At 41.6% G+C, this 24961-nt stretch overlaps 1 protein-coding gene and 1 long non-coding RNA gene across 3 annotated transcripts; one reads left to right on the top strand and one right to left on the bottom strand.

Moving 5' to 3' along the window:
- Positions 1-445: 445 nt before the first annotated feature.
- On the top strand, positions 446-9216 carry fam210b (family with sequence similarity 210 member B). 2 transcript variants are annotated; one of them, XM_034585633.1, is made up of 3 exons: positions 625-1321; positions 6032-6231; positions 8828-9216. In XM_034585633.1, exons 1-3 carry the CDS (start codon positions 818-820, stop codon positions 9042-9044), a joined length of 921 nt encoding a protein of 306 aa, XP_034441524.1. In that variant the 5' UTR covers positions 625-817; the 3' UTR covers positions 9045-9216. The 2 variants fall into 2 exon arrangements, with proteins under 2 accessions (XP_034441525.1, XP_034441524.1); XM_034585634.1 differs by lacking the exons at positions 6032-6231; positions 8828-9216 and adding an exon at positions 1400-1583 and having other exon boundaries at positions 446-1369.
- Positions 9217-9260: 44 nt separating this feature from the next.
- LOC117761602 lies at positions 9261-13425 on the bottom strand. Its single transcript, XR_004613855.1, has 3 exons — positions 13408-13425; positions 12892-12898; positions 9261-9559 (listed from the first exon to the last, which is right to left on the bottom strand). It is a non-coding gene; the product is annotated as an uncharacterized LOC117761602 (long non-coding RNA).
- Positions 13426-24961: the final 11536 nt, after the last annotated feature.

Raw genomic sequence — 24961 nt, forward strand, 5'->3', positions numbered from 1 at the left:
AGGCTTTAATACACAAGTCACACTGCTCACAGGTAACAGCAGTCAGTTAAATTGATATTATGAGTTACATGATAGAGGAGTTTATACCATATATCCCTATATGTTTATTCTAAGAATTGAATGTTATTTTTATGTAAATTGTTCTTGCTGATGTTCTTGATCCGTGCTCTCACTTATGTTAGGTTATGCTTTGCTAGGTTATGTTTAGGCTGTGTTAGGCTCGGTTATGTCATGAAATCTTTTTGTTCTGTTAATTTTAACCGAGTCTTTGTTGTGCCTTACAGTTTTGCCTTGTGAATAAATCTTTATTGTAGAAGTTATAATATTACCCTCCCCAGATAAATGTAATGTATGACATATCTGAAAGAATTGCTTGTTAGTAATTTGCCAATATGATTCAACTTGCTCCTTCTCCACTAACTCTGCTGGAGAAAACACTCACAAAGACTTAATAATGAATAATTGTATTTATTCATTATTATAGCTTATTGCTGCCCAGCTGTTATAACACGTGTAATGGTCCCAGTGACATCATGTAGCCCTGAGTGGTTTCATGACACAACTCACCGAGGAGACCCAACACGGTTACACCTTTAAATTGCTCCTCCCTCCCTCCAGTCTTCTGCGGTTGCGCGTCAGTGCTCATTGGCTGTGGCTGATAATCGGTCAACAGAGGAGCGGAGGGAGGGAGGCAGGCAGGAGGACAGCAGCATGTTTACAGCTGCTCGCGGGCTCAGTACGTGTCGTGAACGACCCCCTCGCTTCGTCCGATTGTATTAAAAAACGCGACAAATCCTCCAGCGGGACGTGGACGACGATGTTTTGGTGGCGCGCGGGCAGGCTGTCTGCAGCGGCTGCGGATCAGGCGCTCAGGTCCCCGGGCTGCTGTTTGGTGCGAGTCAATGCAAACAGACTGAGGCACGTCACCGGGACGTTACGCAAAGGTCACACGGTTCGGTGCAGGTCTGTCTGTGGATCCGTGGACTCCACCACACATGCGCACCTGGGGGCGCAACAGTCGGAGCCGCGTCCGCTCCTGAGCTGGACGCTTGGGGTCGCGGACTCGGACCGGAGACACTGGGAGCGAGTGGCCGAGAATCTCTTCAGAAGCGTGCGAAGCGAGGGCGGGAGTTCAGATGTTATCAAACCGCCGCCTGTGCACGCAAAGAGGCGCCACGGCAGCGGAGAGCAGCCGCTGGGTCGTGTGTTGTTTACAGGCACCTGGAGAGTCTCCAGCAGGACCGTGCACACCAGGGCTTCATCCATCGCTGCAGCCGCCAAGAGGAGCGACCCCGGGGAGGAGACAGGCGCCGACAAACGGGTGAATTTAACTGCTCAGCTCGATTGTTTGTGTAACCGCAGTGATCCGTTCATAAGAGAATAGGGGTCGCGTCGAGCCGGTCTGTCTGTGTCCCGGTGGCGCCAGTGTTGACAACAAAAGCATGAAATATGCAGAGAGCAGCTCGTCAGTGAGCAGGAGTGTGTTCACTGACAGCCATGATGAGAACAGGCTGAACATGAGGCCCCAAGCTGTGGGGTCTGTTACACATACACACAAGTCTACTGCATTATTTATCTATGTAACACACACACAAACACAACCTTGTAGTTCTATCTTAAAGAGGACACTCATTGGCATAATGCATTGCGAGCCCCTCACCCTTACTCTAATCCTAATTCTTAGCCTAACCCCAACCAAGCTCTAATCCTAACCCTAAAATCAAGTCTTAACCCTCAAGCCCTTTAAAAGTGGGTCAGAAAGTGAGGACTGGCCAAAACGTCCTGACTCTGTAGGTTCTAGGCTCAAAATGGTCACAGACACACACTTGTCTCTCTATAGTTGTGATGACACTCATTGGCATAATGCGTTTCGTAGCCCCAAACCGTAACCTAACTCTAACCCTAAAACCAAGTCTTAACTCTCAACCAGACCTTTGAATTTGTGAGAACCAGCTAAAATGTCCTCACAATGATAGTATTGAACCAAAAATGGCCCTCATAACAAAAGACAGACAATCACGCACACACACACCTATCCTTATTTTGGCGAAACCTTATCCTAAAGCTCAGCCATGACCAGTTAATGCCTAACCTTAACTTAAACACTATTCACTTCTCACCCCTAAACAGGCTTTAGTCCCCATGAGGGCACAACAAACTCATTATAGCTCCTCCTAAGTCATTAAGTCCAAACCCATTAGCTGTGAATGAGAAACTGGCCTATGCTGCTCTGCTGGTGAGTCAGCAGCAGTGGGAAGTGGATAACGATGTAGGTGAACCTGATCTGTGGTGAGCAGTTCTTAGAAAGCACAACACACACCACTACACTAAAGTATTCTGTGTTTTCTTCCTGTTATTCTATATTACGTAATCATTATCTCACACAAGAAGCTCATGCCAGCAGCTCTGTGAGGCTGTTGGCTTCCTGAGGGGCTTCAGCAAAATGCTAACATTAGCTTGCTAACATGCCGACATTTGCAACATGCTGCTATTTTGTATTCATAATGTTTATCATGTTCACCATCCTCATTAAATTTATGACCTGATGTCAGTAGAGTAAAAGTTGGACAATCATCTTTTATCACCTTGGCACCATGTGTTGCCTGAAGTTTTATGGCAAGTCAGCCAGTAGCTGTTGAGATACTTCAGTCTGTACCCAAGTGATGGACTAACCTAACCAACACTGCTCTATCGCTAATTGGGCTAACTAAATATTTTAAATTGCTTTAAACTTATATTTGGTTAACAAACCTAACATAAAAAAAAAGGTTCTTTGCTTGTAAAAAGTGAATATTTCATTTAGGTCAAGACTAGTCTGGCCCACTGGATGAAGGCTGTGGGTGTTTGGTTGCCACTGGCTGCACATTTCATGCAGCATTCTCCAGTTTGTGCCCATTCCCGCCTTAAACAGGTTGTATAAATAGAGGGCTGCTGTTAAGCTTCAGACTCCCACAGGAGGCATTCACTACTTGAACATTTCCCTCGTGCTCTGTCTGTGCACGTGAGTGTGTCTTTGTCCGTGTTTGCATGCCACCGTGACTCTGCATGTGTTTTCCTGCCTCTGAAAAGCTGTTATCAGACACAGCAGTGCCACTGTTCCCCTCCCATACACCCTCCCTTGCACAAGTCTCTTTGGCCGCACACTCACATGACCCTCCCACGCTGCAGCCCGCCTTTACTTTTAGCTCGGCCTGACTCGCCTCTGAAAAGCAAAGGCCTGCTCCCTCGCCCACTTCAGACTTTCTATTGTCCATTGTTTGCACGACAGTGAATACATCAACAGGACTGAGGCTTCATGCAGGCGGCTCAGATTTATATTTAGCAAAACAAATTACAACAAAGAGAAAAGATCATTTTGTTCTCCTTCTGTTCCCTTCTTCATCTTCTTCTTCATTGTCTCTACTCACTTGATTAATTATCTGACTGACACCCACAAGAGAAGACAGTCAGAGGAAAGCAGAATGTCACTATAGCAACTCAGGCACAGATGGATATGAACGAAAGTCAAGTGAATGTATGTATTTCAAAAAAACATCTTAGATTATTACACCATGTGATGCTGAAAAGGGAGCATGGAGTCACTGGTGTAAAAGCAGTTTGAGGTATAGACTGTAAGTAAAGATGTCTCCACTTCTTCAAGTTGTGCAAAAACTAAAACTTGAACTAAAATATCCTGGATACCGGTGCTGTCATCGTGCTCTTTTGATGTAATCGTGGAGTGGAGCCACAGTATTGAGGTCTCAGCTGTGATTCATGATGTTTCACCCTTCATATCACTTAATTATAAGAACCACCTAAAGTGACAGAAGAAAAATGTATTCAGTATTTAAATTACATTTTATTTTGGTGCATGTCTCATCCGTGGAGGAGGCAGGGTTTATGACCAAGGCTGTAGCCACCAGGGGATGATCTAGAAAATGTGGCTTCACTTTTGGTAGCTGTCAGCATCCATCTTTATATGCAGTCTCTGGTTTGAGGCCCTGAGGTCATCATGTAACCAGAATTCATTTATTTTTTATTATTAAAATAGTTTCACAACAAAAATGTAGTTATACATTTTATAAATGCTCAAACTTTGTACATTTCTCCACAGTTCTTTAACTCATTTGGATTTGTCCCAAATCTGTATTTAAAACATTGTTTATACAGAACCCCTGTTTGTTTTATGGATAAGAAACATGTGACATTTAATAGTCACTTTTAATTCACATGATATCCAATGTTCTCTCTCTGTCATTATTTAATTGTCTCATTTCTACTATATTATAATCAGCCTACATTTTGTCCTCATCATTGTGTTAGTTGACTTTGACTTGATTAGCTTCTATACTCAGAAAATGCCTGTTAAAGGTCTCTGTGTAGGCAGCATTCCAAGTACTTAATAAGTTGACTCAGCTTTGTAGGCATCATATCAGTAGTTTGTCTAAAAATACTTAACGACATACAGGCCTGAGCTATTTCCTGTTTCTTTAAGAAGGATTGTGTTTCCTCTTGCCAGAGGAATATTTTTTTTAATGGGAAGGCTACAAAAGAGCCAGTGAACACGATGCCCTCCTGCCGCTTGATACTAAGCTTCTAATGAAAAAGAAAAGAAAGTGGAAAACTGGCAATAAAACTGAAACTGTGATTATTCTTCACCAAGTATGTTTAATCATAATGGAAAACCCTGAGTTAACCTGAGGGGATCCATAAAAGACATTTAGTTGTAATTGTATCACCACAGCAGGGTGATCAGATAAATGAGTGTCAGACAGGCCCATGAGCAAGGTCTCACATGTTCATCTAGAAACAGAGTCCTTCAAAGTTATATGAAAAGCTCTGAGATTCATAAACTGAGGTATTGCATGTTACCTCTAAATGCTTGAAATGTTTGGTACATTATGTCATTCAGATATGTCCTGATTAAAATAATAACTTTATTCCACACTGAATCATACAGAGTTATTGCTTCACAGCTCTCTGTGGGTCTCTCTGCTGTAAATTCATGGTCCTAAGTTTCTAAGTCCTGACACCTAAGAAACCCACTTGAAATGCTGTCGACACAGATGGATCGAATAGTCTGAGAAAATGCAGATGTTTCTTCAGTAAATCTGCAGTTTTGCTGCTCAGTGTCAGGACAATGAAAATCAACATCATAACACATCTAAATAATTTTATCCAATGATGGTTTGTAGCCAAATTTCTTATACACTTGTTGCACATGTTCTACTGCAGTTAACATAACCACATGTGGAAAGGCAGCCCGCCAGGCATTATTCAGATTAAGGATTAAGTGGATTTACATTCTCTAAACATATTGTAGCTTCTTTTTGTTTTAAATTAATTATTTCTTAGCTGCAATGGGTCATATGTCTTTATCGATGCTGTGAGGTCCTGCTGTTTGTTGTAGTTCACAAACCAATTTTATAATCAGCACACACTGTGACCTGAACGCTCCCTGCTACACGTCAGGACAGCGTGTTTGGCGTGTGTTCATCTCAGAGAGTGGTGGAGGTCACAAACACAGAGCTGTGTGCGCGCGCGCGTGTGCGTGTGCGAGATAATATGAATTATCAAACCACACAGCAGCAGCCTCATGTTTAAAACCAGCTCATTCAGCTGTACATTGAATAGAGGAAGCTCATACAAGTTCAGGCTCCGATTGACCTACTTGGATGACCTCAACTTTTAAGCAGATGATGCACAAGACACACTTTTTTGATGATGCATGTATTTCTATATGTGGCCTAAAACTGAAAAAAATAACGTTTAGTCCTTGTTCCTGCCGAGCATCACAAACAGGACATTCTGGCTTTGCTTCTTAAAAACAACTGATTCGGTTTCAGTAAACTTATAAGTTGAGCTGTAACAAGATTAATCAATTAATTAATTTGGCTCGAACTCCAGTTGCTCTTTGGCTCAAGCTTTTAAATATGAGAATGTGCCATATATTAATATCCTCTGTTTCTTTCATAATGTGCTGTCTGTCTTCATCCTCCCGTTCAAATATATTCCGCTCACTCTCAGATATTTTATTTCTGTCTTCATCCAGGACGAGCAGAATTTAAAGGAGGCCTCTTCTACCTCCTCGTCTGCTGAAAAGGTCCCGGGGGAGCCTGAGCCAGAAGGAGGGAAACCTACCAAGATCCAGCAGCTAAAGAAAGTCTTCAAGGAGTACGGAGCAGTGGGAGTCTGCTTTCACGTCGGGATCTCCCTCATGTCTCTGGGAATGTTCTACCTCCTGATATCCAGGTAACTGAAGAGCTCACTGCTTGTTCTATAAGTGGAGGGTCGGGGGGGGCACTTACATTAAGACTGGCTGGGAAACGCAGCTGCATTGATCCTACTTTTGTTTAGTTTTTTTTCTTTTCTAAATTGATATTAGGGTTTGACTAGAGCCCGACTGATATGGATTTTTGGAACCTGATACTGATACCAACATTAGGGAGTAGAGAGTATTGACCGACATTATATATATATATATGAGCAATTTAATCAAAACACCTAGAGCATTACAATAGTGTGATATGTATTACAGTTTAGTTGCAAATAACTATTACTTTAATTATTGAAGTAATGATCATTTCAACAAATCACTTTGTCTCTAAATGGTCAGAAAACAGTGAAAAATGCTCATCACATCTTCTTTGTTGACGTCATCAAATGTCTTGTTTTGTCCAACACACAGTCCAAAAAATAAGATATTCAATTTACAGTGATATTTAAGAACGAAAGCTACCAAATCCTCACACTGAAGAAGCTGATACAAGAGATTTTCATTGACCAACAAATTACTCTACACATTTTTGGTCATCTAAATTTGATATTTAATTTATCAAGGAAGCCATAAGTATCTTGATGGATAATGAAAATAATTGTTAATTGCAGCCCTATAAGAGTCACAGTGAATCAAAGAGCATATTTATAAAGAAGAGAGTCCGGTGAAAAAGGACCGTAAACCATAACAGAACCCATTGATAGTCTGAATCAGTAAGTGATATAAAAGGCTCTGTGACTGAGGGAAAGAGGGAACAGTGAGCAGGACTACAACGCGGCCAACATGTTAAACAATTGAATGCATTCAACATCACTTACTGATATTATCTCGCAGTGCGAGAGCGTCGGGGGTGTAACATTTCCTTTAAACCTAAAGACGAGTGCAGGAAATGACCGACCCGTGGGCAGCTTTTACACCGAGGAACACTGAAACGTCTGCTGTAAATTGGCAGGAAATGGGACCTGTTATGTGAGAGACAGCAGAGTGCGGGCTCTCGAAAATGTTTCCACTCACTCAGCCACATTGTAGCGGCTCTGCTGTTGTTGAAATATCACGACTGGCTCCATCAGACGCAGACACTAAAATCCCGGCGAGTGCTTGAATAAAACATGAGGGCGTTTTCTCATCTCGCTACCGCGTTTTCAGACTTTTAACTTTTCAACAAGATGTGCAGAATTTCAAATCCCTGACATTGATGGTGATGGACAGAGAAATGCCAAAGCAGCACAACACCCACCAACAGTTCTGACAAGAGCATAAGTTTCCTACCCTCGTCTCTCTGTCTGTCTCTCTGTCTGTCTGTCTGGCCACATGCCAGGGCCTTGAATATTAGAGCGACTTGGCAGAGGTTATCTGACAGCTCAGTGATTTCCTTCTGCAGCTCGTAATGACCCTTGAACTGAAACCTGACTCTGTAGCCAGCAGCCATGGAGCATTATCGCTGTGTGTCCAGAGAGCCCAGGCATGTGGCCTGCTAATACAGAGCTGAGAGCTAAGTAAACAGTCGGCAGTGTGCAGATGGATCCTTGTATTTAGCTGAGTACATTTTACAGAGCTGTTAATGTGACAGAGACAGAGAGGCTGAAAAGCCTTGCGCTGCTCTAAACCTCTTGTTTTCACATTCTTCACATATTTATTTCCATAAATAGCTCAGAAAAATGCCACAACTTTACAACAGTGTCCCACATGGACAGTGTAACGTGTAGCTTGTTAGACCCACTTTGGTTAGTTTGATTTCATGTACAGTGTACTTCCTCTTGCAGTGCTGCTTGTGCTAATGTCACCAGTTTAAATGGGTCAAAAGGAAAAACTTATGAAACATTATTTATTGTCCATAGCTCCCTCTGGTGGAAGTAAGAGTGAGTTGCACCATTTACGCAGAACCAAATACACACTACATGTTGGGATCTATTTTCATCTATTTTGGGGCATTAGAGAACCTTCATGTGTAGATGTCAGTATTATTCCAGTATATAACCACACCGTAGTCTGGCCGGGATCTTTTTGTGTGGAGTTTTCATGTTCTCCTTGTTTCCGTGTGGGTTTTTTAAGTAATCTTTCTGTTGCCAGGTAGGACTCAGTGCTCTGATTAACACATCACAGTAAAAACCTCATCCTCCCATCGCTCAGCAGTAAAGTTCCGTACAGAAAATAGATGTATGATACGTTTAATGTAAATATTTGTTCTTGGGTTTGCAGTTTGTTGTAATTCAGACAATAGCTTATAGAAAGTGACCCTATTGTTGAAAAGTAATGCATTGGGATTTGGATGGTTTGGATTTCTGAATGTCAATGTTTGACATTATTAATTGTTATATTTTTTTATGTTGTTAGTGTTATTACTTTGAATTTCTATCCATCCATCTAACCACCTAATGATAGAATTCATGGTTATGTCACACGTATGGTGCTGCAGTGTTAGTTTACTATGTGTCTGAAGCTAGACACTCCAATGTAAAGTGTGCATGTTTTCACTCTTGATAAAAACTGGAGGAAGAGGTAATGTGAGTGAACCTAATTTGTGAATTCTCTGCACCTCTAACCTGTGTGCTGTGTCATTTGTCTCCGCAGTGGGTTCGATATGGCGGCTGTGCTGTGCAAACTGGGCTTCAGTGAGGCCGTCGTTCGCTCTAAAATGGCAGCAGGAACCAGCACGTTCGTCCTGGCCTACGCCATCCACAAGCTCTTCGCTCCGGTCCGCATCAGCATCACTCTGGTGTCCGTCCCTCTCATTGTGCGCTACTTAAGAAAGACTGGTCTCTTTAAACCCCCCACACCGGCCCCCTGATGCCCCCTGATGGACATAGTTCAAACAACTGTATATTTAATTACTCATGTGCTTTTGGCTACAAATGCCTCTTCTCATCTCTCATTGCATTTTTTGAATTCAGGTTAAATATTTCTCGTTGTAACAGAATCCTGTCTCTGTGTGATTAAAAAGACATAAGTGTGACAGTTCTCCAAACACCCGTCTATTTGGAGTCGAGTCTTAACGTGTGTGCATTTTCACAAACCAGAGAGAAAAGTGCAAAGAAAGCTAAAATATTTATAAACAATCAGATGTGAGATCAGGGATTTTGAGTTTCACTGCTAAGCTCTGAGTGGGCAGAGTTTTCTATTAATGCTGTGAAGGTTGCCACCGGGGACACCAGGAAGGAAAAAGCTGATTTCTCCTCCACTGTTCCCTGAGAGCTGACTAGGCCATGTTCTGGTGTTATGTGAATCAGCAGAATAATTCAGGTTGTCTCCGTCTCCTACCTCTCTCCTCTCTCCTCTCTCGCCTTTGCTCAGACTCTTTTTCTCCTCTCACCTATCATCCTATTTTCTGCTGTTGTTGTTTTGCCTCCCTTCTATTTTTCTTCTCAACATCTCTCCCGGCATCCACTTCCTTCCCTCCTCTCATCCATTTTCCTCTTCATTTTCTCCCTCTTGTTCTCTAACTTTGCTAATGCCACTGCCCAAACAGTTTGCAAACACATTAATCTCTGAGTGAGGCTGATTATTGTTCATTGCAAGCTTTGAATGAAGAATGTTGGACGTTGAACTTTAACTATTAAACATGAAGTTGTATTTTATATTTGCTGTGTTTGTCATGAAATACCTTATTATTATTATTATTATTATTATTATTAGTTATATAAGATACCACATGAATTTGTTTTGCCCCTTTTTAGTATAGAATTGCTGTGGATGGATAAAATTACTTTGTCAGGGCAGACAAATACGAACGGAGATAAATGACAAACGCTGCTGAGGAGAATTACGTATCATCGCTGGCTGAATGTGAGCAGTGCCAGATGCCACCAATGACAGCCAAGTGGGTGAACCACACAAATATTGTTGCTATTTTGAGTTTGAGGCTGTTACATCATCAGTCAAAGTTGAACTCCATGCAAAGTCATGCTGTGGATTTGCTTCGCCACAGGAAGGGAATGTTTTAATCACCCCCTCGCTCGCACTGCATGAAAGTGGATGGGGGGGGTGCGACAGTTCACCACTTCTGCATTTGCATACGTGTGACTGTGCCCTGTCTGAAATGGGAAATGGGGTCAGTTGTATTAACAAACCCACTGAGCATAAAACCTGGTTTCCTTCAAGTCTAAGCCTTCAGTGTTCAGTGCAGGCTGATGTTTTCAATGAATTAAATCTACTGTAAACTACCGGGTCAGTGCCAAATGATGGATTGGCAAAGTTTAGCTTCTTGCTTGTGATCACTAATCACTAAGGGCCAATGAATTTGATAGTGAATGGTAGTTTCTCTCTGTATGTTGGCGACCTGTCCAGGGTGTTCCCCTACCTCTCGGCCAATGTCTGCTGATATCGTCTCCAACTTTCCCATGATGTCAAAAGAAAAGTGGTATAGACGATGTATGGATGTGTACAGAAACCAAAATACTGCACTTCCACATTTTCACCACACTGAGGAGCTCCTGAACTACAAAAGCAGTGCAGCCGATCCTCTGGTACAACCACATCCTATCACTCATCTCAGACTGAACATCACAAGAAGGAGAATCACACCTCATGCGTCACACAGACGAGATGCAATGACATGTTTAAGTGATGGTCAATGTCTATAAAATAAGTAAGTGTACCAATGCTATACAATCTCTAAACATTTCTGTCATGATGGTGCAGTCTATGCTTCATTAGGGGGTCAGGTCACCACACACTGACCAGTTTGACTCTTCATAAGAAATCATTATTTTAAGCTCTACTTGATCACAACAGGTCCGGTGCCTGTCTCTCTTCTTGCTCTGTCTTTTCTCCCGACCTCCCTTGCTCCTTCCTTGAAAGTTTGCCGGCACAGCGAGCAGGCCTCAGCTTGTGTTGAGTCCCTGAAGATCTGCAGTGTATTGAATGGTAGCTGCCTTGAACAAGACCCGATCTCTTATCTTCTCTATCTGTGTGTGTGTGTGTGTGTGTGTGTGTGTGAGTGTTTCTTGGCCCGGTAAATAATTCAACCAGGAGAGGTGTTAGCTAAGAGAAAAATACAAGTGCAGGGTGGTCTATGCCAGATATCAACCGCAGGTTTTTCAGGAACAGGAGCTTTGGCAGCATTGTGACACAAACTGATACAAACCAATGTCTCTCCATCTCTCGCTGCTTTCAGACATGCACTGGACTCCACAGATCCTCTGTATGTTTTCTGGAGAAGGTGCATGTGTGAACGCAAATGTTCGAGTGAGACGCGCAGCAGTTTCTAAAGACTTCATCCACCTGACCACCTAATATAAAGTCCGTAGAAATCCTGGAGAATTCGATGTGTAAACATAGCAGGGGATCACCTGCTGGATTCACGACGAGCGAGTGGGGGGGTTGATGACGCTTCTAACACACGACAGATGCAAAAATGAAAAAAACAGAGAAAAGAAAACTAATATCTCCTGATGAAAACACACATTGAAGACACAGACGAACATGTCAAGAGAGTTTGTGGTGATAAGAGCTGAGAAACGATGTCGGCGTTCTGTAAACAAGATCCTGTGATCTCCGCTGTGGAGTTAATACGTCACTTCCTGTCTCTGCCTGCTGCACCCGGCTGCTCCAGCTCTCGCCTGAATAATGCGGAGTATTTGTTGCTGTTGTGAATGCGTCTGTGCAGAAAACCTCCAGCTGTGTTGTGCATGTGTGAAAAGCAAACTCAGGGTAAACTCCTAAACGTAAGCAATTCTCCGGATTTTACCTGGAGGACATGTCTGAAAACGTCTTCTCTCTGTCTCTCTCTCACACACAAACAGACACACTGATACAATGCATTTCCTCGCCCCTTACCCTAATTCCAACTATAACCATAACATGGTCTTAAACCCTTAAACTGACCTTTGAAGGTTAGTTATAAAGTAAAAACCACCCAAAATGTCCACCTCCAATGGACTGAAACTCAAATTGGTCCTCACAATGTATAGCCATACCAGTACATACACACACACATGCATGCGCATGCACACATAGATCCACAGAGGAAGAAGGAGGGAGAAGCCTGGGCCTCATTAGCCATGATGAGGACAGGGAGCTGCCATCGCCTCTCCATCCCCTGCATGTCCCCCATGGCTAGGAACAAATTGGTGACAGCGCTCCCAGCCACTCTGTCGGGCTACCTGCGATTTGGTTCCTCTCCTTCCACACAACTGTGCATTTGTATATGGAGTGTGTGTGTGTGTGTGTGTGAGCGTGTGTGTGTGTGTGTGTGTGTGTGTGTGTGTGTGTGTGAGCGTGTGTAAGTGGGAATTGTAGATGCACACAGCAGAAAGAAGAGAGGGCGGATCAGGATCAGCTCCTTGGCTACATCCCCCCTCACCTTTCCTTCCTGTGAACACTTCATCTGCTCGGCCTTGAGTTTGATGAAGGGGCCCTACCCCTTCCTCCCCCCAATGCATCAGGTTCAAGGGGGTTCAACTTCCTGCCTCAGCTCCTGACTAGTTCTCGCTGCACCTTTTGTTAATGTCAGATACGTCGTCGGCGTCACCCACTGTCACTGCGACGCACACATCGCATCCATTATGGGCGTACAATATATTCAGACAGGCTGCGTTTCTGACGCAAGAGTTGGAAAAGTGTGTGTGTGTGTGTGGGGTAGTTGCAGAAGTGCTGATGCATGCAATGATATATAAACATACGGCAAGAGCACATACTCTCTCTCTTACACACACACACTAATACACACACCTCCTGACAAGCTGCATTTTTCCCCCATGCACCTTCTTTCATTTAATTTCTTCATTCTAATTATTTCTTTCCGTTTCCTCTCCATTATTTTCTGCACCGGCTCATTATCCCTCCTTATTACCTTTCTCCCACTATCTCCCCATCTCCTGACCCGCTCAGTAAACTTGTTAGCCCTCCTGAGTGACAGTGTCTCGACGGAGAGGCACCTATTCCGTCAACCCCGCAGCTTCAAAGACACCCCTGGAGTTTCTTTACAGGAGGAGGCTGGCGTAAAGTTTCAAGGTGCATGCAATCGAACACACTGCGTACACAAACAAACACACCCTCTCTCCCCCTCTCTCTCGTCTGCCTTCAACCCATCGTCTTCCTCCACCTTTTCTCCCTTTTAACCCCCTTTTCTTTATATTTTTTGGCCACTCCTCCCTTCCTCACTTTTTCCACTGGAGCATCTTTCTCTCCAGCTCTCTTTTCTCCCTCTCCACCTCTCTCTCTCTCCTCCTCCTCCTCTCCCTGTCTGAGTTAAGTTTAGCAGAAGCACCTGATGGCGGCATCATCCTGGAGCACCTGTCAGCTGTCTGCCTTCATCATGGCTCCTGTGCTGCCACAGGGGCCACGGGGAAGTAAACCTGGAGACAGTCGCTACTATCAACAGCTGCATCTTATTATTTTAAACACCAGTGCCACTCAATTTCCACCAGAGATGCGTGCTTTTATTTATTTATTTTGTGTTTGTGTGTCGCCGCGTGTGCCTCCTCCTCCTCATTGCTCCTCAGGATTCAGAAGCTCAGCTGTTAAATGCGAGCAATTATAATTGAGCAGAGAGGGAGACGGAGAGACAGAGTTTATCCAGCCTGTGACAGAGAAGAGGAGGCAGCAGGGATAAGTTGTCAAAGTGCTTTTGGCAGCGCTGGAATGTTTTTGACTGACTGTAACTGTAACTCTAGCTCAGTGTCTGTCACTTGTCTAACAGGGAGCTTGGTCACTCCGTTTCCTCTTTGTTAATGTGGATATACTTTAGGATACTTCATGTGGTAGACACAAGATGTGTAATGATACTGAGATTCTTCATCCTGTCTCAGGTCCTCTTAATGCCTCGGCTCCCGTCTTCAGTCAAAATGTCCTCAGTGGAGTCGCAAACTGTTTTTTAAATAGTTCAGACACCATGGGCATGAAACATTGATTTGGCTGAAGGGTGAAAAAAGGATTTGTTTCTACAAAAGCAAAGATTTACATACACTTAACATAAACTATATCCAGTATTAAGATGCCAGCCTGGATATAAAATGAAACACAAGCGCATCTCCTACACCATGGTGACTTCACATGGTTGTGTTTCCATACAGATTGGCACAAACCTGATGTCCTACAGTAGCATTGGATCATTGGTAGTCTGGGTGCTAGTTATTATATATCTATGATGATATGTGCATTATGAAAAGATTCTCATCCACATACAGCTGCTGCGGATGTTTTGCAGTACGGTGCCTGGTTTATCTCACTACGTGTTGAATAATGTACACACAGCAGGTGACAGGAGATATAACAACAGGGAGGCAAAGCCAGGAGAAGATTTCTTCCAGCTTGTTCCACCTCTAAAATCTCCTGAGCACAATAAGGATGTATTTAACAAGGACGGATTGTGTTGTATTGGTGGGAGGCACAAGTCCGTACTACACCCCCCCCCCCTCCTCTTTTCCTCTACACTCTTGAGAATAAATGCAAAAATAGTGATTCATGACAGATTTTTCATTGTCTAAAATGTAATTAGTCATTTCTTTACATTACTTTGAGATGTTGCCATATTACAAACTTTAAAGGAACTGTATTTTTTCAGTCAAAGGCCACAGATGGCATTTTACTATCTAAATATCAGATTTCCCAACTAACTATGCCAAGGCCCAACAGTCCACTTATAAAAACACATTTTAATTTGTTATATCCGTTTTTTTATTTGGATCTACGCCAGCCTATTAAATGTACCTGATTTTTTTCATCCAGATCCATGAATTATTCCCTGGGAAATTGGTGATTATATCAGATAAAAAGATAGATCTTGCAATGTTAGAGAAACTTAAAAAAAAAGTTTATATCCGGCCCTTTGTCTGGATCTGCTCCAAAACCTTATTGGTCGAAGAAATTATTAGATTTTCTTATCTGAACAATTTATTTATGTGTCAAAAGTTGTTGTTTTTTGTTTATACATGTGCATACAACTATGGCAAGAATGTTAGGTCAAGTTTAAATTAAAAAGTAGGTCTGTAAGATCTAATAGAGGTGCAGTGCGCAGGGGTCACCACATCTTTAGATCTCATCAATAACGCTAAATAAAACTTTTAGGGGACAAAAGATATCCGCCTATTCAGATAAGGGTTTCTGAACTGGCAGCAACATCAGTGGAAACAGCCTGTGACCCTCAGATTTCAAGACAAAAAAGTTTACAATTGCCTCTAATTACTTGGACACCATATAATAATGATGATCAATATACCAACCACAATGCAACTTGCAATAACTTGCAGCTATAATTCCATGTTGTATTTTATGGGAGATCCTGGTGCGGCACCAGAAACAATACTTCAAAATCAAAGTTGCGAGATGATCAGTCATAATCAGCGCGTTGCACTCCAGGAGAGGAGCGAACCAAAATAACAACAAGTACAGACACAGCGTTGTAAGCCATTACTGAGCTGCCATTACCGATCGAAGTCTGTTTGCCTCTACACACTTCATAATGAATGCATCTCATAAATCCTCCCTAAACGATTCCTCCTTAAATGATTCCCACAGCTCCGGGTGTCTGCTCAGTGGAGGGCGCTCATGGATCAAACCATTAAACGGGGAACCAGGGCGAGGTGAGGAATGGGGGGCAGCAAGCTCAGGCCCCAGATCATCACCCCGCCCCGAACCACCACCCTTTACAGACCTAATAGAAAGCAAACAGACAGACAATTTCTTTCAATTAGCCCGAACTGGCCGGCCCAATAAATTTTAGTTTGTTCCTCAAGACGTAAGGGCCCTGTTGCATGTCTTGCTGAAAATGAAGACTAATGGGGTATTGTGGAGCTGCTGAGTGCTTGATTTTGTGCCACTATACCACTGCCACTCGGCGGCTCTTCTTTTCACCCACCCCCCCACCAACACCAACCCCCATCTCTCGCCTTCCCTCCTCCTTCCTTCAGCAAACTGGAATCCGTGCTGACCAGGCACAACACAAATGTTTAATACATTTATTCACGACTTGGATTCATTTTCTGTTTTAAGCATTATTCCTGAGTAGTTAGGCGGAGCTATTCATCACAGTGTGACAACAGCAATGAATGTGACCATTGTTCACCCCCAGTGTCATGCTGACGTGAGGGCCTGAAGAATAAGAGTCAGCCACTCAGCTGTTTGCTGAAATACCTCAAATTCAAATAAGTTTCAAAAGTAACAGAGCTCACTATGCAGATAATTCCCCACAACAGTGTCATATTAATAAATATTATAATCTTTAGTCCTTTCTTTATTCAGGTGCATTTAGCATTTTGCGTTTCATTGTCTAATCAACAATAAAATAAATGAATATCAGGGGTTAATCTTTTGTAGATCTAGACACGGCGGTGCTCCACACAGTCAAGACTAATGCTCTGTTGACATTTACATGAACATAGATAAATATAACTTAAAATGTCTTGACAAAAACAAGTGGAAAAGTTTAACCAAAGCATTAATGATCTGACACTGAGACTTACCCTGTTATCTATTTAGTTTTTCATAAATATTCTATAATTATCATTTGTGCCCTGTCTTTCCTTGATTTCCTTTTTTTGTGTTGGTTTTGTCTTGGTTTGTGTGTTTGTTTGTTGGAGTTTGTATTTTGTTTTCGTGTCCGCTGATGTTTGTCCTGTTTTATTTGATAAAATTGTTAAATATATATATAAAAAATAACAAATTATTTTGAGATGATCAAATATTTTGTACATAAAGTGAAGTAAAAGTATAAGTTGCTGAGTAATGTGTAGTTACTATGGTCTTAACTGTGCAGTTTCAGTTAAAGTGAGATTAGATTAATAAAACGACCAGTGGACGGCACTTTTCCTTTGTAATAAAACTGACATAACAGCGATGCTGATAACAACAATAAAGAGGAATAGTTTGAGTTATATTTGCCATCAAACGCTGATGTATCGGAGATCCTCGGGCCACCTCTGCTTGATGAAGGAAGAATCAAAGTTGCTTTGCCATATGGAGAAATATTAACTACAAGTGAAAAGGAGGCAAGGAGACATTGATTTTACAATTCAGGACTCAATCAAAGAGAATTATGGATGGCGATACGAATGTGATTTGCCTGTGTTGCTCATTAAAGTGTGCGTCTCCCTCACTCCCCCGGCAATAAGATTTACCGGGATAGGTTAAATACAGTTCAATACCGCAGAGAGGTGAAGTCACGTGATGGTTGATAAAGGTGGGTGAGCTCGAGGAGGTGGTCGGATGTACAGCGCGGGAGAAGGAAGGAAGGGGGAGAAGAGAGGAACTGAGAGGAAGAGGAAGTGAGACAGAGAGGGAGGAGAAGGAAAAAGGAAGGATGCACACAAATACAGAGAGGGAGGGGAGGGGGGGGGGGGGGGGGGGGGGGGGGGGGGGGAGAGTCCATTATTGTAGCCTGAACAGAAACTATGCATCAAAGTGGAGCGTTTATTGAAAAAACATTTTTATGTGTGCTTCGAGGGCATGAAAATGAGAGGCCCCGTGTTCAAACACATCAATACAACACTGCAGCAACCTATGTATTCTTTTTCTTTTTTCTCCACCCTTCTTCTTTTCCCCAAGATTCCCAATCAGATCTTGTGGCTCCCTGCAGGCTTTTATGCCAGCCACAAATGGTGCGACTGCCAGACTGACAAACACGCAATCACTCAGAGTGTGGAGAGGAGGGGGAAAAAAGAGAAAATACAGCGTCTCTCACTCAGCCTTCTATCACAAAGGACCTTTTAATAAGGCCGTGAAAAAAAGAGCACGTAATCCTGCGATTTCATTAAATGCCCTCATCACACCTGCAGATAATTCCATTATGATTGTGGCAATAAAATGAGGTTTTCATCAAGACGCGCAGACAGAAGGAGGAAAAGCTATTATTCCTCTCATATTCAGAGATGACGCTGCCTCTTATGTTGTGATATTAGGCCATTTGGCAGAATTTATGCCACTCAAGACGATCCATAATGTTGGTAGAGAGAGTTTCTGCACCGACAAAACCAGACACTTGACAGGCTTCATGCTGAATCCGCCGAGGGGTAATCGTTTGTGGTTTTTGTAATACCCCAAAATCTACAGCAAAACTTTATTTTGTTTCTTCACCTTCACCCTTTAATTTTCACATGTGTATTTTTTGCCTCGTCTTAATACGTCTAAAGCGTTTTAAAAGTGTTTACAGGTGCTGAATTTGCAAACAAATCCAGCACCTGTAAACTAAAGGTGTAAAAAGTCTTACCTATGAAGTGTGAAGGGCCTTTTTTCACACTACAGGATAATAATACATTATTAAATTAAAGCTGAAAAACACACACACAGACATAAATTCCCTTTGTCAGGTTGTCTGTCAGTATTATTTATTCAAAACATATTTCGGGCCTCCTGCAGGAATACCAGTTAATTAATAAGATATTATTCACTCTCCTTTCAGCTGATATGCATTCACCTGCTGGTCATTGACCTTTTGGTGCAAGCCTGGAAAACTGATTAAACTATTTGACCCTTTTGAAATTAAGAGGACAGTTTATTGTACAATGGGTTTATTTCTGCTTTTCCCTCCCAAAATACCAGTGAGAATCACAGGTTGTGGGTAAAAAATGTTTTTACATAATGAGTTAAAAATGTTAAAAAGCATAAAGTCAGGTAATGATTACCTCTGTTATGCTTTGAGTGTTGTCCCTCAGCAGGATTACTCAAAAAACCGCTGACCTGATTTTCTTGAAACTCTGTGGAAGGGCAGGGTATGAGCCAAGGAAGAATCCACCAAATCTTATTCGGATTTAAATAAAGGGGAAGATCCAGGAAGTGTTTGATTCCTCTAACATTGTGAGATAGGGCTTTATTTATTTATTTCAATTTTTTTTTTTATTTATCAAGAAATAATGTGGAAATCTTCATGAAAAAAGGAGGCGCAGTGTGTGAATATCTATGAACAGATTACATGTGATGCATATCCAGAAAATGATCACAATGTATCTGATCTCAATACATTTATATGCAATATGGTGATAAAGTGGCCAATCAGATGTGGCGAAGGTATGCACTCTCAAAGTGCTCTTCTGGGTTTGTCATTTCACATCACACATAGTCTTTTGATCCATTGTCAATATTAAGTTATTGATTTGTGCAGCTTTAAGTTAATCTCCAAAGCAGTGATGGGAAATGTATTTAAAATGACAATAAATCGAAAATCAATAGGGTTAAATTGGTTATTGAGGTGAGACAATATTTAGATATTCCAGGTTTATGTATCCTTGAGGGTTGAATGAACACAAACCTACAGAAAATAAGGTCTAACCTACAAAACATTAGGGTAGACAGAGATGAATAGAAGAAGAGGAGAGAGTAGATAAAGAGTTTTATTACAAAGTGTACCCAGGCAGAACTTCAGCACTGCCACGATTCTGTCAGCTGGCACTGTGGATGTACAGTATAGGGGCTTCTCCACAGAACTTATATTACTGCAACAAAAATTCCAGCACGGCATGGAATATGTGACAAAGGAGAAATGGCGAGGATTCTGTGTGCTGTCTGGAAGAATTGGAAGCTATGTGTTTTTGGCATTCATGTCACATCCCTTTTGAAAAATGCATCAAAGCAATTGCAGAACTCGCGGGACTGGGTTTGGGCACACAAAGTCGTGACCATCATCCAAACCTCACTGGTGGTGAGGGTGGAGGCGAGCTGCTGCTCATGGTGGAGGGTTTGAAACGCGCTATACTGTGCCACTTAATAATAAAAACAAGTGCCCAGCTAGAGCATGCTAACACAGATTCCTGTAATTTCTGCGGATGAGCCTGTTTAGATTTTGAGAGAGAGTTTGTGTGTGTGTGTGTGTGCGCCTGCATGCATGTGTGATGCCTCTTGAAAAAGTTGGAAACAGATTGTGTTGTTTTTCATGTTTACATTCACACATGGCGATTAGCTGGAATGCCTTCTGCTTTAAGAACAGCTCTCTCTCCCACCTTCTGCTCAGAGAAATCAGAAATAACGATGGCCACAGTCTAACCATGACTTTCTTACATGTGCACTAACTGTTAGGGACTGAAATTAGAACAGTCGCAGATGGATAATTACCCACAGATGTCGTACTCTCTACTCATCTTCTACTTTTTTTTTTAACTCTTAGCCTAGACTACTCTAAAAAAAGAAAAATAAGTTACTCTCTTTGGGTTGTTAAAGAAAAAAGCCTGTTTCTATTACAGGTGGGAATTGTGTTCCTTGTTTAAATAACACTACAGTACGCAACTATCAAATAAAAAACTATAGGGCTGCAGCTAAATTATTTTCATTATGATTTAAGCTACCAAATATTTTCTCAATTCATCGATTGCTTCTTAAAAATTAGGTCAGAGAATTGTTTTTAAAAATAGGTCAAATATACAGATATAGAAAATGAACTGGCTCTCAAACGTGTAGTGCTGACATTTTAACCTACCTCCAAAATATCTCTGAGATCTCTGCACAGCAATATCTTATTACTTAGCAACTGACCTATACGCCAATACCAATATATCATAGATTAAAAAACCACCTGATAATATCAGACGTGCTGCTTTATCAGTCAGGCTGTAATTTATAATGAAGTTGGTTGTGGCAGGACAGTATTTCACATTACGCGTCTCAGTCCATCACACCACACTGCACTTGGTGGTCTATTAAAAGGCCTTCACGCTCACAATCACTCTGTCTGCAGTAACTGCTGCTGCTAACACAGCCACAAGGTTCTGCTCTGTTTATATCAAAACCTGCACACTCTGTTTTCAAAGTAAATTCACTGGAGGATTTCACAATGCACCCTGCATGTTATTTATCATGTTGTCCTTCCACATATGGTATTTCTAACAACAATCCGTCATAGGGTGTATAGTACATTTCCACATCCATTGTATTGCTGCATCCTATATAACCACAGAAAGATGCGAAAATTGATATGTACTGTATGCATCATGCTCTGTGGAAGATTATTGACTTCCTTCTAAACATAAATAAAACATGAGAAGCAAAATAAAATGAAAACAAAATTTTGCATCTGAGGAAATATGATCAGTTATCCCCCAGATGAAAAGCTACAAAACATTTAGATCACAGATTTCCGAATACATTTTAAAGAAGTAAGATCTTCGCAACTGGATCTCCTTTGTTATTAGTAATTATAACTTTTGCACATGAGGAACCTGATATTTCAAGTGATGCAGTGCATTCTTTTTCAGTGTGTTCCTGTCAGAGATGAAAGATAAATATTCCTCTGGGGTCTATGCAAGAAGGTGACACTGTATGATGACACCCAATATCCCAAATCTTGAGAACATTCACTCTTTTCATGAGGTAAGAGCCAATAAAAGGTCATTGTCTCTTACTCAGCACCACTAAAAAAAACCTTTAAATTCTGCTTTAAGAAAAGATGTTGCAAGGCAGCCCTGATGGTTTTATATATACAGTATATACAGTGTAGATTTTATGCATTAAGGTAGAGGGTCTATCTCACCCTCTTATAAGGACTAGAATTGAATAGTGGCACCCCTGCTCCTGTGTCCAGGCACTGGAAATAGAGGTCAAGATTCTAAATAAACACAGTAACAGTCAATCTCTGTACGATCATGAGCCACAATCTTAGGGAGAGAAATGAGGAACGGAGCCATCTATTATTTGAAAGCCATCCTGGTGGGATCAAATGTCGCAGTCACCACTTATTTGTACATGGGTGAAGATGTTTGATAAGGCTCCTGTATTCCCTGGATGTATCAGACTTGTGTCACTGAGGGGACACATGAGTACTCACTACTCTCTGAGGAATGAAAGAAAAACATGTTGAGAATTTATGGAAGTTGTGTGTGTGTGTGTGTGTGTGTGTGTGTGTGTGTGTGTGTGTGTGTGTGTCTGTGTGTCTGTGTGTGTCTGTGCGTGGTGGATTTCTGAAACACAACAGGTTTCATAACCTCATTGTAAAGACTTTAAGAAGAAAACAGATGGACACTCAACACATCACTGAATGGTTTGATGCGAATGGGAAATATGACAATTATATGCTATGACCTTCATAGTCACCACATCTCAACGTGAGTAGCTATGTGTGATTTTGACACCACCATCATCAACACACAAATGTGCGAATGAGGAAATATAAGCTACACATTTTAGTGTTACTGCCCTTCCCTTTAAAATCATAAACTTGCCTACAGTTTTTCAAGGTACTTGGCAGCTTGTTCCCAGCATCTTGGAGAACTTGCCACAGTTCTTCTGTGGATTTAAATCGTCTCTGGCTATGTCCGTAATCCCACAGTCACTCAGTAATCCCTACTTCAATAAAAGGTGACTTCTATTCAGACGACATTATAGTGAGCTGATCGGGAGAAGAGAAAAACGCTTTTAAACGCTACATTTTCTCTGCGTCGGTCATTGTCGCAGGATTCTGAAAAACAACAAAAACAATGTGGTCTTCCAGTAAAAAATCCCACAATCAAATTTAAATGTTAATTTTATTCTCAGTATTAAAAATTTCAGGTAAAAAACAAGTTGAATGACTGTGTTTAAATGTATAAATAAACTTGTTTGCTGCAGTTTGTGATGCACTGATCTGCTCGTATTTAGATTTGTACAAAAGATCGGGCGGTTCCTGAGGCCCTCTCTCTGCCGCAAGCGCAATGCATGATGCTATAAAGTGCTAGGTTAGGGACTATCCGTTGTATGCTACTTTTCACGATGCATTGTTGGAAACAATGTGTCCACTATATAGGGGCTAAACAAATTGACAATCGGACAGCACTATAAAATGGCGAACGAGTACTACTACTACTACATAATGGACTATACAGTGATTAGTGAGTGATTTCGGACCCAGCCTCTGTGTTTTCTGTCTCTTCATGTAATCTGAGTCGACTGAGGTCGAGATAGTGGCTCTGTAGAGGCCACTTGTTCTTCTCGTAGTTCTTTGGGACAGTGGCTTTATATTTTAAGTAGCTGTCATGTTGCAGAAATGATTAAGTCCGATGCCTCAGTGATGATTTGCATCATGGATAAATATCATATGGACATCTTGAGTACCTAAAACTTTTGATCAATACTACAAACTGTATGTACAATATTGATATAGCTGCTTTAAGAATGAAACAGATGTGTAGACAGAATGCAAGTGTAGGAATGTAGTGGTGCTTTGTCTGGAGGTTGGGTCAAGTCTAGACTACTGTATTCATACATACCAAAGAAATCTGATTAAAGCCACTCAGCCTCTGCTACATCACCAGTGGGAAACACATTTGGATATTGCACTCTTTCACTGTATTTTCTTTTAAACACTTGGCCGGCAATCTGTTATGGGGAACAATGGAGGAGACTGATGAGGGAGGGGGGGTGGACATATTGACTTTTTCTCTCCCCTCTTTCGTCTTAATGCATCTCATTTCCCCCCCATCCTCTTTTGTTGAAAACCCTTCCTTCCCCATCAACCTTCATCAATCTCTCTATCCTTGCTGGGTGAAAAATTGCACCCATTACCCTTGTCATGTGGTATACAGAAATAGCAATCTTTCCACTGACAAATGTCAGGTAAAACAACTTAGGGTGACTCACAAGACTGCAGGACGAGGGCACCGCAGCATAAATCACTCCCAAATAATAGACAACTTTGGTACAGTAAACACGTTAAAGTTGATGAAATTGATGCACATCCCAAAATATTGTAGGTTGTGCAGAATGAATCTCTGCACATGGATGAATGGTTTTATATCCTCCTCATACTCGGAAATATTGATCTCACAAACTGCTAAAGGAGATAAAAAATGTGTTTTGTATTTGGCCAGTTACATGAGGGGAAACCTACAGTTACAGCAGGGCTCTGTCTTGTAGACTTGAACCTAGGGTTGGTAAGATGTTTGTCAAACACTTTAATCATATTTGTTAAAATCCTCTCTACATTCTGATAGCCATCAATAAAAATAATAAATAATAAAAAACTCATCCTGCAAGGATCAATAATATTAAATCAAAATTCATGCGAATTACACAAAACACAGTTTCAAAGTCATCAAGATACATCATCAAGAAAACGCAGATGTCTAAACAAACATTTTTTACAGTACACGTTGAAATAGTGAGCTAGAGTGAAAACATTGACCCTTCTGGTGGTGTCTGACTGTATATCGAGATGGACAACATGACGGCTCCCCGAAAGTGAAGCCAAATCATCTGGATAATCGCCCTGATAATTCCATCACCAAAGTCAATGGTATTTATCCTCTCACGAGGACATTCCAGATATTTCAGTCTGGATCAGAGTAAAAGTTGTGGCCCATCAGACTAGGGTTGCCATCCCTAGAGCCATTACATCAGCATGACTAAAAAATGAAACCACTCTGCCTCGTCCACATAAGCATGATAAATGATGCAACCAGTACTTTAAATAAGGAATAATAATTACCTGTGCCATTTTGCCCAGCGTAGCAGTTTGGTGTTAATTACATTAGGTTGCAAACTGTTGTTAAGGAACCTGAAAGGTCTGCAGGTGCTGCATCACAGACCAATCAATTGTCATTACCGGAGACAAAGGTCTCAACCCAAGGGACATGTTGGACACCGCTATTACTTCTCTGCTCTTTACACTGAACGAGATCGGCAGCAACATTTATTGGCTGCTGGGGGATGATTTAAAGTATCAGAGTGATGGCTATCCATAAAAACAGTCATTTTAGAAATAACAATATAACATGGAACTATCCAACACAATAGCTGCAGTGTGGGTGTGAGGTTTAAATATGAACCCATTATTGGAGCTGGCTGCTCTATTGCTGCACCACCAGGAGAAAA

Source organism: Hippoglossus hippoglossus, chromosome 5 (assembly GCF_009819705.1).
Source record: "Hippoglossus hippoglossus isolate fHipHip1 chromosome 5, fHipHip1.pri, whole genome shotgun sequence".
Taxonomy (NCBI): Eukaryota; Metazoa; Chordata; class Actinopteri; order Pleuronectiformes; family Pleuronectidae; genus Hippoglossus; species Hippoglossus hippoglossus.